Source organism: Engraulis encrasicolus, chromosome 11, assembly GCF_034702125.1.
Source record: "Engraulis encrasicolus isolate BLACKSEA-1 chromosome 11, IST_EnEncr_1.0, whole genome shotgun sequence".
In the NCBI taxonomy this organism is placed as follows: Eukaryota; Metazoa; Chordata; class Actinopteri; order Clupeiformes; family Engraulidae; genus Engraulis; species Engraulis encrasicolus.
Window position 1 is genome coordinate 47696736 of NC_085867.1, and position 17540 is coordinate 47714275.

The following is a 17540-nucleotide window of genomic DNA, read 5'->3' on the forward strand; positions in this document are numbered from 1 at the left end:
TCTTTCTCTCTCTTTCTCTCTCTCTCTCTCTCTCTCTCTCTCTCTCTCTCTCTCTCTCTCTCTCTCTCTCTCTCTCTCTCTCTCTCCCCCTCTCTCTCTCTCTCTCTCTCTCTCTCCCCCTCTCTCTCCCTCCCTCTAGATGGCATGATGATGTCTCAGCTGAGCGCGGTGGTTGAGAACCTGTGCAGATCAACATACAGTACATGCTATGTAAAGTAATAACCTGTGACGATGGTTCATTCTTTCTCTCTCTCTCTCTCTCTCTCTCTCTCTCTCTCTCTCTCTCTCTCTCTCTCTCTCTCTCTCCCTCTCCCCCTCTCCCCCTCTCCCTCCCTCCCTCTAGATGGCGTGATGAGGCCGCAGTTGAGCGCGGTGGATGAGAACCTGTGTCGCATCTGCATGGACGCGCTGATCGACTGCGTGCTGCTGGAGTGCGGTCACATGGTCACCTGCACCAAGTGTGGCAAGCGCATGAACGAGTGCCCCATCTGCAGGCAGTACGTGGTGCGCGCCGTGCACGTCTTCAAGTCCTAACAACGCGCCCGGCCGCCGCCGCAACCACACACACACACACACACACACAAACACACTACATACAGACACACACACACATTACATTACATTACACAACACACGCACACACACACATACACACACACACACACACACACATTACATACAGACACACACACACATTACATTACATTACATACACACACACTACACACACACACACACACACACTCACATACATACTGATACAATCAACATGTAGACAAAGTCTCAGAAACACCCACCCACTCACACACACTCACACATACACATTACACTACATGCACACACACTACACACACACACACACATACAGTCACACAACAGGAAATAACATATTCAGTGACTCGTTTACAGAGGAGGAGGAAGAGGAGGATGGACTCACGTGCGCACACGACATGGTCACAATGCAATTTCCGCTGTTTCTTTCTTTTATTTCATTTTACGGACCAAGAGATGGATGATTTTCATATGTACGACATGTGGAGGGCAAAGAGACTGCCAGATTGCCAAGAGACAGTTGCACACGCACGCACTCACACACACACACACACACACACACACACACACACACACACACACACACACACACACACACACACACACACACACACACACACACACACACACCTTGTAACAGATGGATGGGTATACAAAACGACAGAAAGGTGGGATAGATGGATGAAGCACAGCCACCAACACAGCAGACAGATGGACAGATAGGTACTCTAGGCACTGTAGGCTAAGGATGGACAGACTGACAGACAGACACATCTATTGATAAGAGTCTACAAATACTGTAGTTGCAGAGCAGTAAGTAAGGCAATGTGGGACAACTGGAGCAAAAACAGCAACGACAGGAATCGAGAAACGGACCCCAGGTCCAGTGGTGCTGGAACTTCTGCCAATGTCATGGTGCAGTACATGGTGCAACAGAGAAATTAAGCAGTTGGGTCAGTTGTCCATAAGCTTGTACCAAATTAATGGGACCTACGGTACTGTACCAGCTCTGACTGTACTGCTGGCTTGATGACACCTCCTGAGCTGTGTCAGTCGTCCACCAACACCCCACGTACTGCTGGCTTGATGGCAGCTATTGTTGATCAGCAAAGGCAGCAGGTTTAGTTTTTCTGTGACATGTCCCTTCTCTGGAACTGTTGATGTTGGTGCTCACTCACATCCTGGTTACTGTGGTGGTTGCGATCCTTACACATCCTGGTTACTGTGGTGGTTGCGATCCTTACACATCCTGGTTACTGTGGTGGTTGCGATCCTTACACATCCTGGTTACTGTGGTGGTTGCGATCCTTACACATGAGCCACATAACAAGCAACTGTTAAAGGGAATTGCCACTATTTTGGGGCTTAATACAGTTAAAATCGTTGGCTGGGGTTTATAAAGGTGGTAAAGTGTCTTGTTTTTCATGTAAGCTACACGGATCCATTGACTTTCACTAGCTTAGCGACATATACCCTCTTTTAACTTGTCTTAAAGCAAGACAATGCTCAACATGAAAAATAAGACACTTTACCACCTTTATAAACCCCAGCCAACGATTTTAACTGTATTAAGCCCCAAAATAGTGACATACCCCTTTAACAGAACTTCAAACCAGGGGTCCGTTTCTTGAAAGCGTCTTTGCTATCGTCGTTAGCAAAGTCCTTCATACAAGCGACTCAACTCTCTCTCTACAGCGACGCTCACCACTAAATCCAAGGGAACGGTAAGACAGTCTTAAGACGGTTAGCAACGACAAGAATCGAGAAATGGACCTCAGTTCCGAGACTGTTACTGAAATTTCTCTCCAGCAACACAGCTGCAACAGCACACACGTCACCACGTACATGTAGCACTTTTAACACCCATACGGTGCAGGTGATGTCCTGCCTGCTTTCCCCATGCCAGAGAGGTTCTATGGCTATGACGAGAGAGTTCACTCATGACTTTTCCAGGTGCTACTGCACTCTAGTGGGCGCCAATGGAGGAGCACAGACTCCATTCAGAATGAATGGGCTGCGCTTGCTCGACAGCACCCCCTAGATGAACTGCATTACATGGGTTGAATGTACTCATGCTGAGGTTAGACCTGTTGCCATGGGGCACCTAAGTCACGCCCTCTACTTCCTGGTTCATGGGGCAATAAGTTGCAAAAAAAAAAGTTGTGTCTGGAGGTCCAAGGTTTGAATTGGTGTCGAAAAACCACTCATTTCAAGCCCAGTAATTATTTTTTGACTCCCCATGCCCCATGAACCAGGAAGTAGAGGGCGTGACTTAGGTGCCCCATACAGCTGTGATTTTTCCGTCTTTATCCAGCGATGAACCTCAGTGGTCATCAAGGGGTCACCAAGGGGTCACATTGCTGGTGTCTCCATGTATTGTCATTGTCTACAGTACATTTGTGCTATAATGCAATAGTCTGTCCCCATTCACAAAATGCTCGCTCAGCCAGTGTGCAGTGGTGCTGTGTGCTCTCTGAGATCGATTGCTGCTGACTGAACGCTCTGCTGTGCTGTGCTGTGTGTCACGCTCCACTGCTTCTGTCTGTGCTTACTGTACAGGATGCTGGTGTAGAGCAGTGTTTCCCAACCAGGGGTACGTGTACCACTCGGGGGACGCGAGCACACTGCAGCAGGGGGTACTTGGAAAAATGTTATTATTATAACAAATGTATGAAGCAGTCACATCAGGACAGACAAAGCGATATAGAACATGAATTAGGGGGTACTCATGGAACAACTAAGAGGCTTAGAGGGTACGCGAGACAGAAAAGGTTGGGAAACACTGATGTAGAGAGTGGTTAGAGAGGGGTATACCGTAGTAGGCAGCATTCATTGCAGCATCCAGTGCTACTACTGTGAGCTCTGCTTCACATTGGGCTTGTTTCAAAGATCTGGCTGGCTGATCCTGGTCTTGGAGTAGTGCACATTGGTACCGGGTATTGCACTATTACTGTATGTACTGTATCGCAGTGGGAGCCACTGATTTTGCACCATGTTTTCTTGATACAAGGTACCTGCAAAATCTGGGCAATCTCTGTTAATCACCCACACATTAACCGACAGTGTCTCCTCCCAACTCGTCACTGACTACCGTTGCCCAGGCGGCCATTTTTGACGTTGAGGCCATATCTGCCACGTCACATGTTGATGAGGTGGCCTAAACCTACCTGTAGACCTTTCCCCATCCGAAACCATCAGTGAAGTCATGCTGCCACAAGGGGGCGCCTTTGAGGTGCACGCTACTTTTTGACATCAAAGGCATAACTTAGGCGCCGGAAATTGCCATCTGGTGAAAGGTTGTCAGATATATTGACGAGTTCGGATGGTGCGCTGCAGAATGTGCATGGTATGCTCATGGACGCAGAAGAAAAAGGTGGCTCCTTCTGCATGCTGTTGCCATTGGAGATGAGAGGATTAGGGATCAGAATGCATTGCTACAGGACCGGAACTCCGCTATCGCAGTCTCTTTGAACAATCTGTCTTTGTGTCACCTGTCTTCCGACAGCGGTGACAGTGTGGCTGTCCTCTCGCTCACATTGCATCACCATGTTACCTGCAGTAGGTACTATGACAATACAGTACAGCACACACACGTCAGTCATGCGGTGTCTTTTTCAAACTGTGTGTCCGTTTTTTTGCACTGTCTTCTGATGTCTATAGTCTGAATCTAACTATCTGTATCTGCACTGATCTGTAACCACAGAAACACACTCGCCACTCACTGTGGCAGGGGTTGTATGACCAATCTCGTTAGTTTACATATCAGAACACATGATTTACACACACACACGCACACAAACAAACAAACACATGCATATGCACATGCACACATACACACACACACACACACACACACACACCAACACCTACGTTTTCCATTCATTTGTATCAGTGATCTGTAAGCAATATCATGCCACGCAGTTCTCAACATGTCGCGCTGTTCCATGTTGTGTGAGTGTGGGTCCTTCAAAAGATCAAACTGAGACTAGAAGAAGAAAAAAAACATATCTGTCCGGTGCTATCTGGATGTGGACTAATGAGGTCATTTTTTTAGCCTTTTACTTGAGCAGTTTTGTTGCCAGGTTACACGTAATAGTTTTGGTTAGACGCATGGGTGGGCGTGGGTTAATAGGTTTTTTTCCCCCATCGAAAAATCGTTAACACTTTATTTGAAGCGGTCTACATAAGCAGGTGTTATGTTAAAAACATTAATTGCACATTATTCATGTTTACGTCGGTCGGTTTTTGGAATGTCAAGTTGACATTACTTGGGGTGTCATGACACTCCAAAAACAGAGTGACACATTATGACAACTGTCATAAACATTATTACATTTCCCGACATGTTGTGTCATTCTCATGGAGGTTACATGTCACCGTTATGTACAATGTAGACCGCCTTCAAGGAAAACTGATAGCATGTGTTCTACGTGTGTTTTACATGTGTTTCAAATATTCTTTTCATCCAGAGAGATCAGATGTACATTTCAGATTATATGAAGCCAGTATTAGAGTCTGATCTATAGTTTTTAACTGCAATATTTAATGAAAAAAAAGTTTATTATTATTATTATTATTGGCTGTCAACAGAACAGCTTGTGAAGTACTGATGAATACATATATAAATCTATATCAATATATTTTATATTATTTGTTTTAGAATGTTTTATTATAATATGTTTTGTTTTCAGATCTGTTTTTTGTTGTGTATTTCATGAGTCCAAATGTTTCACAGATGCATTACTGTAACAACGGGGAGAGGCGGGGCATGTGGGTGACTTGAAGCCTATTGGCTTGTGGTACTGTGTCACATTCCACCAATGAGGGAAGAGTGTCAATCCATGGCTGAACATAATACTGTACTTCCTGGCTGATGTCAGAGGGATATTTCAGGTGCATTGTTTAGTGTTTAACCTTGGTATGTGACCTCAGAGTAGGTTAAAAAAAAACCTGTAAATAGAAAAACTATCATCCCTTACATCTCTCTGAACTAAAACTAAGATTCTCTACGCCTATGTTTTAAGGCAAGGATGTCAAACTCAAATTCATAGGCCAAGATCAAAATCACGGGTCAAACTCAACGAGTACTGTGTTAAAAAACAACAACACTCATGCTAGCTTAAATGTGCCTTTGCACACTTTGCCATTTTGATGCATTGTGGTTAGAAAATTCTAAGCAGAATGCATCAAACTGGCAAAGGGCACATGCCCACTGCCTAGCAAAAGCAGCACTGCTTCGTCACGAACGAGCCCATTCTCTGTTGTATGAGTGGGAAATGTTACATTGGTCTACTTAGGACACACCGAACTTCATGTTCAAGTCATGTCGCTATACATTATGCATTAATGGCGTACCGTGTAGGTGGGCCAACTGTAATACACATTTGAAACATTTGAAATGATCTTGCGGGCCTAATAACAATAACCCCATGGTCTAGATTTGGGCCCCGGGCCTGAGTTTGACAGCATCTGGGCCTCCCTTTGAGATACGTAAGGTTTGACTCTAAACTGTGCATTTGAAACAAGCGGTCTGACCCCAGCAGTTAAGGCTGTCTGTGTGCGTGTGCGTGTGCGTGTGTGTGTTTGTGGGGGGGGGGGGCGGGGGGGGGGGGGTGTTTGTGGCATGGAAGGACTCAGCATATTATATTCTGACTATGTTTTGTATGAATATGTTATTTTAATGTGTGTGTGTGTGTGTGTGTGTGTGTGTGTGTGTGTGTGTGTGTGCGTGTGCGTGTGCGTGTGCGTGTGTGTGTTTGTGTGTGTGTGTGTGTGTGTGTGTCAGTATTCCCTACCCCTCCTCGCCATACAGTACCCCTCTCAGTTGGGGGTCCAGTCCGTTGGAAAGAAAGACAGGTATTGTAGCGTGATGGGTGCACTTGGGCATAGCCGACACCAACACTGTGCTTACATGTGTGTTTCTTAATGCTGCTAATTTCTCAAACAATCTCACTTGTAGGCCACGATGGCAAAGTAGACTTTACCCATGGACACTGGTGCACCCACGCACTGCACAGAGTTAGCCTACCGCACATACAGTACTGTTCGTATTTCCATTATGAGAAAAACATACAGCAACCTACAGCATGTCACAGAAGTGAGTACACCCCTCACATGTCTGCAGATTTGTAATGTACTATACATCTTTTCATGGGAAAACACTTTTAAGAAATTTTACTTTGATACAATGTACAGTGGCCTGCATATAGCACCTTGTATAGCTTCTTCAATTTATTGTTCACTCAAAATAATTTGAAATACAGCCATTCATGTTTCAAAATGTACCTAATTTCAAATCATTTTGAGCTATATACGTTTGTACACTGGCTACTGTTCATTGTGTCAAAGTGAAATTTCTTATATGTTGTCCCATGAAAAGATATACTTACAAATCTCCAGAAATGTGAGGTGTGTACCCACCTCTGTGGCATACTGTGGCATTCAGAAATCTCTTGTCTTCATATTTTGGAATGTTAAACTTTTTATTTTGGTAACTGAAACAAAGGTAATTTATGAAAATTTAATAAAAATGTTATCTTGAATTATCACCCTGATTTGCTTGTGTTTTGTCTAGCATCAGCAGGGCCTGTGATAGGTTTTCCAGGCCCAGGACAATGTCATCTGGGCCCTCAGTCCAATGCATACAATGTAAGGGGGGCCCCAATTCTGGGCCGCCTGTCTTTATACGCCCGGGACATTGACCTGTTTGTCCACCCGTCGCCTTCCCTGATCATAAATGTGGGCAGCTGTGGCCTAGCGGTTAGAGATTTTCAATCTAGGGGTGGCCGGTTCGAATCCCCCTGACCTCTCCCTACATCTCCATCCATGGCTGAGGTGCCCTTGAGCAAGGCACCTAACACTACATTGCTCCAGGGACTGTAATCAATACCCTGAAAAATAATAGTTGTAAGTCGCTTTGAAATGAAAGCGTCAGCTAAGTGCAATGTAATGTAATAATGTAAATGCAGTAGGCCCAGTGAACCATAACAATTTTATGTGAACAACCAGAAAATGCAGTCATAATATTATCTCATGTTATCAAATTATTTCAAGACCACTTTAGTTCTTTCATGTTTTGATATACAGAAATAAGATAATGACTGGGTGTGCAATGACTGGGTAATGACTGGGTGTGCAACTAGAAATGTCCACAAGAGGGCGCCATACACATACGTATGTGGCCATGAGATGCCAATGACAAGAGACTGTATGTACGGTACCCTCTATTTCAATGGTGCTCTCTGTACCATATTAATTGTCTCCCTGCTCTCATATTGTACTTCAACACTTGACACTTTGACATTTCTGCACCTTTGTGGCCTCGACTCTCCAGCCTGGTGAAAATTAATTTAAAAAAAGACTTCAGTAGTAAAAGCCTTGAGTAGGCTAACCCACTCAGGCACATAATGAAAGTGAAAGAGCTCATTCCTGAGAATCAGACGTGAACCTCCCCCCGAAAGCATCTGTGATGAAGTAGTGTAGTGTGGGTGGCACACAACATGTGCAGAAATTCAGAGGAATTTCATCATTCGTGACAACAGGAATCATTCCCTATTACACAACCTGTGTTCACAACTTCACACTTGTATTTTCCCTGAATCCCAGAGGCCACATCACCCAGTGATGCATATCGTGTGCAATGTGATTCTTTTTTTGGTGTACAAATGGAGTCGAAGTGGGGCTGTTGTGAAGTATTCCTGCACACAGCTACAGTTTGCTTGAGGTCATATTCGCAAAGTCGCTTTGGTTATAAAGTGTCTGCCAAATGCAATGTAATGTAATGTCATATTCAAAAGCCAATGTGATGATCCTACAGAGTATAGCAAGGCATAATAGTATACAGTAGTAATATATGTATCTAGATTTACTAGTACTATAGTATATATATACTATACAGTAGTAATAGTAGTAATACAGTAGTACTACAGTAATATTACAGTAGTATTACAATATATGTATCTAGATTTACAACGGATGCTACTATATATTTTCCAGTTCTATGGTCCTATGCTTAAAGGGGCCAATGTTGCAAAGTTTTATCACATAGAATGGGGACCTGGAAAATGACCAGGTTTCATTGCTACAGGCTGTACATTAGTAACCTGGTTCTCACGATGGTTGTTACCACGAAGTTTAACGAAGATGCACGAAGCACGAAGGGTCTGCGTGAGAGCCAGGCCAGTACATTAGGCCTACTATGTAGGAATACGTATATTCCTCATTAGGATAGGACTGCCCAAATACACACGGTCCCGATAGAGGAGAGGGACACTGTGGTAAGTTCATTGTACACATTCATCTCTACACGAGTATTGTCCTTGCATACAGAAGTGCAATGATTTCATATGATTTCAACTGGACATCTTCATGAGAGTTGAACACAAACACTTCCCTCAAAATGAAATGCAAACAGTGATGCAAAAACTCCCTCCACATCCCTCACCACCCTCACCCTCATCTCCCTCCATCAATGCCTTTTCTATCTTTTCCACACATTTTCATAACGTCCAATGCAAAAGAGGTATGGTGTAGTGTACAATCACTCCTGCCAAAGGAAGACTGACTTGGCAACATTTTAATAACGTGATACAAACGGCTGGTCAGCAGTGCTGGATTAAGATAGCCCGGGGCCCCTCGGCTACAGGTTGTTGTGGGGCCCCCTGGAAGGTAAATTTCTCCACACATATACATGGACAGTGTCATAATTACGAGGTAGGAATTAAGGATAACACGTCTACCAACTGTAGTCAGAACAGCAGATGATTTTTTTCAACATTGCATCCTGTCACAATTCTGCAATTTTTCACTTCTGGTCAAACTGGGGCTCCCTGGCAGGTGGGGGCCCCTAGGCTGGAACTATATCAGGCCTGTGCGCTAATCCGGGCCTGCTGGTCAGCTGTGCTTTCATTTAACGGCATGAAAATTTAGGACATCTCTAAACTAGGCTAAGTCTAAGGGTATTTTCACACCTACTCCCCAAAATGTGAACCGACAGCAAAAGGACTTGGTTTTTTATTCATATTGTGAATGTATTGCAAAAATAACCGGCTAATCTGCCTGGTCCTGTTAGACGCTTTCTATACTGTGTACACAATAATTGGGTTAGGCTGGGAAATGACCCATGCTGGATTCGAACCTGGAACCCCATGGACATTGGGCCCATTTATTGACCGATTCATTAGCGTACTGGACCACGGAGCACCCCCAGAATTACCATACTAATATTGTGCACACTGTATTTTTAGACATAGCATGTTTTTTTTAGTCATGATTGATCTTTGCACATTTCCCTCACCTTGGTAATACAGTGCCTCATGTAGAATGCACGTTAGATACTCAGTGGAGTTAGTATCCATGGAACAGACGATTTCAAAAACAACCTTAAGAAAAATAACTATTTATTTATGTCAAACAGTGCAAATTGTCTTGTCTTTTTTCTGTTTTCAGATATAAATCCACATGAACAAAATAACAGTCTCCTGGAGTATCTCTGCCGCGCCCTCTCCCATGTGGAAAGAGGCAATTCTGCATATAAATTAAATTATATTACCTTCCTACATAAAAAAGGATATCTGCAGTCTTACGCAAATCAACTATCAACTAAAACAATGATGACACTAATGGAATGTAACCAATACAACAGGGAGAGTGTCTTTTACAATATTATTATATATATACTGTAAGAAATAAAATTAACAAGTTCTTGTACAAAAATAAACCTGCAGGAAAACTTGAGGTTTGCATTGCTTTTGAAAAACAAAACAAAACAAAAAAGTCTCTCACAAACATAAAAATATGGACCCAAAAGTGTCCCATCGTGTCCCATCGTTGAGCAACACATGACCGCTCAACAGTATAACTTAAAATACAAACAACTTAAAGAGATGCAGCAAAACCACACAAAATAAGGAGATGTGCTTTAAAGAAAAAACGATTTGGCATGAGCAGCAAAATGGCATGAGAGGATTGGGGGATCGTGTATATACTGTATGTGTGCATGGTTGGTTGTGTATTCGTGCATTGATGGGGGTGCGTCTGCCCCATTAAAAAGCCAATGGGATCTGTCAGCAGATGGTGCTGGTGTGAACGAAGGGTTAGTCTGTCTATGTATACAGTGTAACACTTACTTGTGAATGTACAGATGTCTGCAACTAAGTGCGTGTACTAGGTATGTCTACACAACGTGAGCTCACAGAATTCCGTGAAATGAACACAGAGCATTGTGACAGAAAATCTGGGGCTGTTGCATAGATTTTGCCAAAATTCTGTGAAGGGCTAACGGAAGTGCCTTCCGTGATGGGATCGCGGAAGTGATTTCTCCACATTGCCACATCTTACTGACAGCTTAGGGTTGTTTTGGTCTGGGCACAGCTTGTACTGCTAGCATTCTTTAGTTCAGTACAAGAATTTGGTAGCCCATCAACCCAGTGGGACACTTCCGTGACCCTAACATAGACTTTTGGCAAAAACTATGAAATTGTCACAGCTTCCATGTACATTTCACAGAATTTTGTGAGATCAGGCTGCTGTGTGCGTGAAAGATCATCCCTCATCAATAGTCTTGCAGTAACACTGCCGCCACATGACAATGCTTAGGGCTACTGACCAGTGACATGCAAGCTTTATACTTAGGGCTACAGTGTATGTGCCTGACTGTGCATGTGTGAGTGTGTGCGCGCGTGCGTGTGTGTGTGTGTGTGTGTGTGTGTTGCCCATCTAGACAGTGCTCCGGTGTCCAGTGTGTGTGGAGTGTGTGAGGACTGCAGTCTAAGGAGTCACCAGACAGGGGAGTGTGTCCATGGAGCCTCATTGGCCGTCTGCATATGACCATATCCAAGGATACGGCTCCAATCAGAATCCTCATTGGTCATCTGCATATGACCATATCCAAGGATACGGCTCCATCTGTATATGACCATATCCAATGATACAGCTCCATCTGCATATGACCATATCCAAGGATACGGCTCCAATCAGAATCCCAAGTGCACTCATCACCGGTGGCAGTTTGCCAACAAGTGCCCCCCCACTTTCCCCACCGTCATTGTTACTTGCAAACATTTCCCTGGGTGAACCGACTCATTTGCGTTCCTTGAGTAAGTTTGCTGGTCAGTGACATGGAGGTGATGATGTTCTTGGTGTTCAATGAAATGGTGACATCAGTAACCTTGGTTATATCCCTCGGTCGACATTGCGGTGGTGGTGGTGGTAGTGGTGGTGGTAGTCTCACTGGCCAATACAAAGGCTGGGATGAAGTCATGATGCTGGTCTAGGCAGCCTAGAACAGGGGTTCTCAACCTTTTCCAACTTGGGGCCCACCTGACATTTTACCAAATTTTCGGGGCCCACCTATGACCCGATAAACAATAAAACTCAAATAAATCAACAGCAACACACACAAAAATGTTACTTTGATTTTTGGAAAATGATTTCAAGGCCCACTTGGAATACTTTCAGGGCCCACCAGTGGGCCCCAGCCCACAGTTTGAGAATCACTGGCCTAGAAGATGTCAATGGCCAGATGCTGCCCAGCGGACACACCCCTGCTCTCCACTGCCAAGGTCTTGCTGGTCCACTGATGTTGAAGTGGCTGACCCTTACTAACCAAAGGTGATGCTGCTGGTCTGGGCTGCCTAAATGGGTGGTAATACTCAGCGTTGTCTAGGGTGACATCACAGTTGCCAAGTTGACATCACTGTGGCGTAGGAAATAGCTCTGTTATCTAGGTGACATTGCTGTGTCTTAAGAGACATCACTGTTGGCCAGTAGACATCAATATTGCCAAGGTGACATCCCTGTTGCCAAGGTGACATCACTGTTGCCAAGGTGACATCCCTGTTGCCAAGGTGACCTCACTGTTCCCTAGGTGGTGCCACAGATGCGTGGGACATATCTCTGTTATTGTCCAGCTGAGCTTGCGCCGCAGTTCCACTGTAGGTATTGTGGTGACATCCCTGTTTCCTCGGTAACCCGACTGTTGACATTGCTGTTGCCTAGGACAGAGGTCGCCGTTTCCTAGGTGAGCTTGCACAGCAGTTCCACTGTAGGTGCTATGGTGATATCCCTGTTGCCTAGGTAACCTGACTGTTGACATTGCTGTTGCCTAGGAGACAGGTCACTAGTTTCCTAGGTGAGCTTGCGCAGGAGTTTCTCCTCCTCCAGGCTGAACTGCACGCTGACGGACATCTCCGCCACAAACTGCTCGCAGCCCTCCTTGGTCACCTGCTTGCAGTAGCGCAGGTCGATGTGGCAGATGCTCCCGCAGCGCTTGAAGTAGGACAGGGATTGGTCCGTCACCCGGTTACACACTGCACAGGAGAGGAGAGGAGAGGAGAGGAGAGGAGAGGAGAGGAGAGGAGAGAAGGGGAGGGGAGGAGAGGAGAGAAGAGGAGAGGAGAGAAGGGGAGGGGAGGGGAGAGGAGAGGAGAGGAGAGAAGGGGAGGGGAGGGGAGGGGGGAGGGGAGAGGAGAGGAGAGGAGAGGAGCAGAAATGGTGTCAGATATATTTTAATGGATTATGGAAATAAGTATTTGACGTACACATCAGTGATTTGACAGGGACTGGTCCGTGCACTGCAGATGAGAAGAGAGGAGGACATCAGGGGTGCGTTTCTCGAAAGCATAGTTGTCAGCCAGTTAGCAACTTGGGTAGTTGCCAATGGGAAATTGCCTTGCAAACAACAAGGTAGCTCAAGTTAGCAACTATGGTTTCGAGAAATGCACCCCTGATATGGTCTCACAGAGATATTCTATTGGATTATAAAAACATGTATTTGACATGTATTTGCTTAATACAGTACATGTATTGAATGATACTAATATGACGGCATATTGTAGGCATAATGCCTTATCACCTACTTCATGGGCCCTTCTTTCTCTCTGGTGTGAACATGGCATGGTTCTCAGTCAGCCTGAATCCACCCACAGATCTTAGCATTCGCGAACCATAAAGTCGGTTTGCAATGCAAAGCGATAAATACTTGGTTTTTCTTCACGGACCGTGACACCAACATGGACGTCAGCAGGTTCATCCGGGTAACACAAGTCACGTGCGGAAAAAGTTCTGAGCTTGGTATGAACACGGGGGGGTTCGCAAATAAGCACTTTAGTGCCGAAAGTAACTGGTAGAGGCACCAGCACCGGCACCAGCTCTGTTCTGGTCGGCCTGAACACAGTATCTGAGACTGCGGTATTGAAAGTACTGTGGATACTAAATATAATACTGTATACTGTCGACATAATGCCTTAGCACCTCCTACTTCATAGGCTCTCTCTTTCTCTACTAGACTGCGGCAGAGCCATACAGAGGGAGAGTTACGCGAATGGAGAACCAGGACATTTTTGCAGCCCCGCCTTTCAACGAGATTGAGGTCGTGCCTAAAGCGGCTGTCTTTCCATAGACTTAACATAGAACCACCACATATAAAAGCCAAAAATAAGGACTAACGAACTATACTGTGGGGTAATCACCACAAATATGTAAACTATCAACTGTCTCGGTAATGATAATCACAACAGGTTTACCATCTGTGATGTTTATATGAAGTTATTACTACGAACAGCAAGTCTTGTCATATTCCCTGCATTGCATCGCATTGCATTTGCTGTGTGCTACGCCCACTTCTAGGCACTAACATTCGCAACGCTGAGCAGTTCTGAGACGCCAAACAGCTAATTTTGCTAATGTGGAAGTCGGCCCTAGCACACAGTGGAGATTGCCCGACTCTCCCTCTGTATGGCTCTAGACTGCGGTATTGGGAATTGATTGTGGCCCGGCACCCTTACCCAGGGCCGCTGCTAAACTTTTGAAGGCCCTAGGCATAACTGGTCAGTAGGCCCCCCCTCATAATTTAATACAGTAATAATAATGAATCAGTAATGGGTCATGGACTTGAGTAATGGAGTACACATGCCTTAAAGACAAAATGATGGGCCTTTTGATAACTAATACATATATGTTTTGTAATGTAATTTAATATTTTTTCCATGACATTTTTAGTCAAAACTTAGAAGGAACAAATGTTGGGGGCAAAGTGGTTGAGGCCCTAAGCACCCTGCATACACATATGCTTATGCCTAGCGGCGGCCTCTCTCTTTCTCTCTGAGACTGCGGTATTGGGAGCAGGGCCGGCGCCACGAGGGGTCGTTTGGGGGCGACGCCACCTCACGCCACGTCCAACGCCCCCTTGGCCGTGAGTTCTCAAAACAAAAAAAACAAAAAACGCTGGAAAATATGGTGAAATACAAGCTATTGAGTTGTATAATGTATTTAACACAAACCAAATGAATTAACTAAAATAAATATGTTTAAAAATAGTTTTGAGCCTTTATATGTTAATTGGGCAATGGGCACAATAGCAATAGGCCTAATTATTAACTTGCTTAAGTCTGAAGCGGCAACCTCTTATGTTTGTCCCCTAAAGCACACCGTAGCCTGGGGTACGTCATCCAGTTTACTGCCAAAGTTCCCTCATACAAAAAAATCCGCGTACTGCCGCCAGATTTCTGCTAATAGTTGTGTTTTCAGTTGTAGTGGGGTTTGATATAACATTGATTTGTTGTATCTCCTTAAATAATGTAATTAGCGACACATTTTGGATGTGGGTAGTGACTGAGTGACATTACTAATGTCTGAAGAAACGGAAGAAAATGTTTTCCCATACACGAGATGAATTAGCAATGCAAATCCCAATTTCTTGCTAGCAGTACTGAGTGTGTAAACCGTTTGGATTTAAGTGGAATACTTGCGAGAAGTCCTGCGATGATCAAGACAGTGTTTTAAGGTAGGCCGTTTGGTTATTTATTAGCCGGCTGTGGCATGTCAACAATGGGGTGTTTTTGCTGTGGAGAAGTAGCTTCGCTGAAGCAGGTTCAGCTCTTTTTCTTGGTTTGTTGCGCTATGATAGTGTGAGATATCGCTGTAAACGGTAGGTTATTTAAATGCAAACATGTCAAAACAACAATACAATGGAGTGCACATTTCGAGTCGCGTGATGCTTGAGTAACCTGTGTGAATGCATTCTCCACTTCAGAGTTATTTTGACAGCACTATCTTTAGTAGTAAGCCTACTGTAGTAGGATCGCTGGTTTCGTGGATGGATTTTGGTGAAGGATACCACTGAGCTACTCTGGCAGCGTGCATGCGTGTGTTTGACAGTCAACAATCGGCTTTCGTTCAGGCTATGTGTGTGTGTGTGTGTGTGGGTGTGTGTGTGTGGGTGTGTGTGTGCCTGCGCGCGCTTGTGTGCGACTAGCCTGTCGGACAGCAGTCACTGACGCGTCCATCAAAAACCATAACCACCACATATCTGTAGCCTACGTCTTCAAGGTGATGGAAGAGTTACGTGATGCTTGTAAATCTTTCTGTTAATCCACAATTTGTATTCATATCAATGTTTCACATTTGAGACGCAACGTGCAACTGAATGCTTTGGAAGGGAACGACTGATAACGTTATGTGTAACGAAGTAGGCTAACACCCAAACATACCCACCACACACACATTTTGGAGACACAAACGCTTTTTTCCCGTCTGTGCCTTTGCTTCTGTTTTGCACTATGATCGAGGTGAAATAACAGTGAAAGTGTGTGTTTAGGTGTGTAGGTGTGTTCATGGTGTGTAGCCTAGGTGTGTAGAAGTAGGCTACATTTGGGGTTCGGTATGGTGGGTGTGCGTGCTTGCGTGTCTCGCTGCTCAGATCATTCCAATAATAGTAGTAAAAATTACTTCCATCATTATTCACAGGGTCTGACAACGGCCTAATACACGACAGTGGCCTAATACACGAGCCCTCCGTTAGCGCACCTACGTTTACGCGCGTGCGTGCGTCCCCGCCCCCGCCCCCTCTCATAAATGAATCGCCCCCTTCATATTTCTTTGCTGCCGCCGTCGAACTACAGAGGTGTGTAAAAGGTATTGGATTTGATTCTGGTCCCCTTCTTACCGGAGAGGTTGATCTCGGTGAGGGAGTCGCGGGTGCTGGTGCCGGCGGCGGTGAGCATGTTGACGGACTGGTCCGTGATGTGGTTGCAGTAGCTGAGGTCCAGCCGCGCCAGCTGGGGCAGGTGCCGAATCAGCAAGCGCAGGGACGCGTCCGTCACGTCCAGCCCCGCCAGACGCAGGTCCACCAGGTTACGCAGCCGCGTGCGGCTCTCCAGCTGACCTGGAGGAGGAGAGAGAGAGAGAGGGAGGGAGGGAGGGAGAGAGAGAGAGGGAGGGAGAGAGAGAGAGAGAGAGAGAGAGAGAGAGAGAGAGAGAGAGAGAGACAGAGACAGAGACAGAGACAGAGAGACAGAGACCGTGAGAGAGACAGAGAGAGAGAGAGAGAAAGAGACAGACAGAGAGAGGGAGACAGAGAGAGAGAGAGCGTGTGAGAGAGAGAGACAGAGAGAGAGAGAGAGAGGGAGAGACACAGAGAGAGAGAGAGAGAGAAAGAGAGACAGAGAGAGAGAGAGAGACAGAGAGAGAGATGAAGAGACAGAGACAGAGATGAAGAGACGATTGATTATGATGATTACAATGTATTTCTTATTTTTATTCAAGAGTTGTTCTGTTGGTGTGAGTGTGTGAGAGAAGGAAAGGGGGGTATTGATTATGATGAATTGCAGTGCTCGTAGGGGAGTGTTGAAAAGGATAAAGCCATTTTAATTTTTTGATACTAAGGAGGGCGTTGGCAGACTTATGATGAGGTTCAGGGGGTGTTTGTTCAGAAAAGGTTGAGAGGGGTTTTCTGTTAGTGTGAGCGTGGGAGCGTGGGTACATCTGTAGAGAGAGTAGGTCCTCCATCTGTGTGCTTGTGTGTGTGTGTTTGTGTGTGTGTGTGTGTGTGTGTGTGTGTGTGTGTTTCCTGTCTTTACCTGGCCTGTTATCTGTGGGTGTGGAGAGCAGGTCCTCCATGTGTGTGTGTGTGTGTGTGTGTGTGTGTGTGTGTGTGTGTGTGTGTGTGTGTGTGTGTGTGTGTGTGTGTGTGTGTGTGTGTGTGTGTGTGT

General features: G+C 45.2%; 2 protein-coding genes across 2 annotated transcripts in view; one reads left to right on the top strand and one right to left on the bottom strand.

The window, feature by feature from the left end:
- rnf34b (ring finger protein 34b) overlaps window positions 1-534 on the top strand; it is a 44685-nt gene extending 44151 nt beyond the window's left edge. The window contains exon 8 of the mRNA XM_063211396.1: window positions 344-534. Coding sequence (XP_063067466.1) covers window positions 344-534 — 191 coding nt within the window. The remainder of the gene's footprint in view (window positions 1-343) is intronic.
- A 9399-nt stretch (window positions 535-9933) lies between these two features.
- kdm2bb (lysine (K)-specific demethylase 2Bb) overlaps window positions 9934-17540 on the bottom strand; it is an 81005-nt gene continuing 73398 nt past the window's right edge. Inside the window, exons 20-21 of the mRNA XM_063210794.1 lie at window positions 16496-16714; window positions 9934-12860 (exon numbers count right to left, since the gene is read on the bottom strand). Coding sequence (XP_063066864.1) covers window positions 12679-12860; window positions 16496-16714 — 401 coding nt within the window. The 3' untranslated portion in view covers window positions 9934-12678. The remainder of the gene's footprint in view (window positions 12861-16495; window positions 16715-17540) is intronic.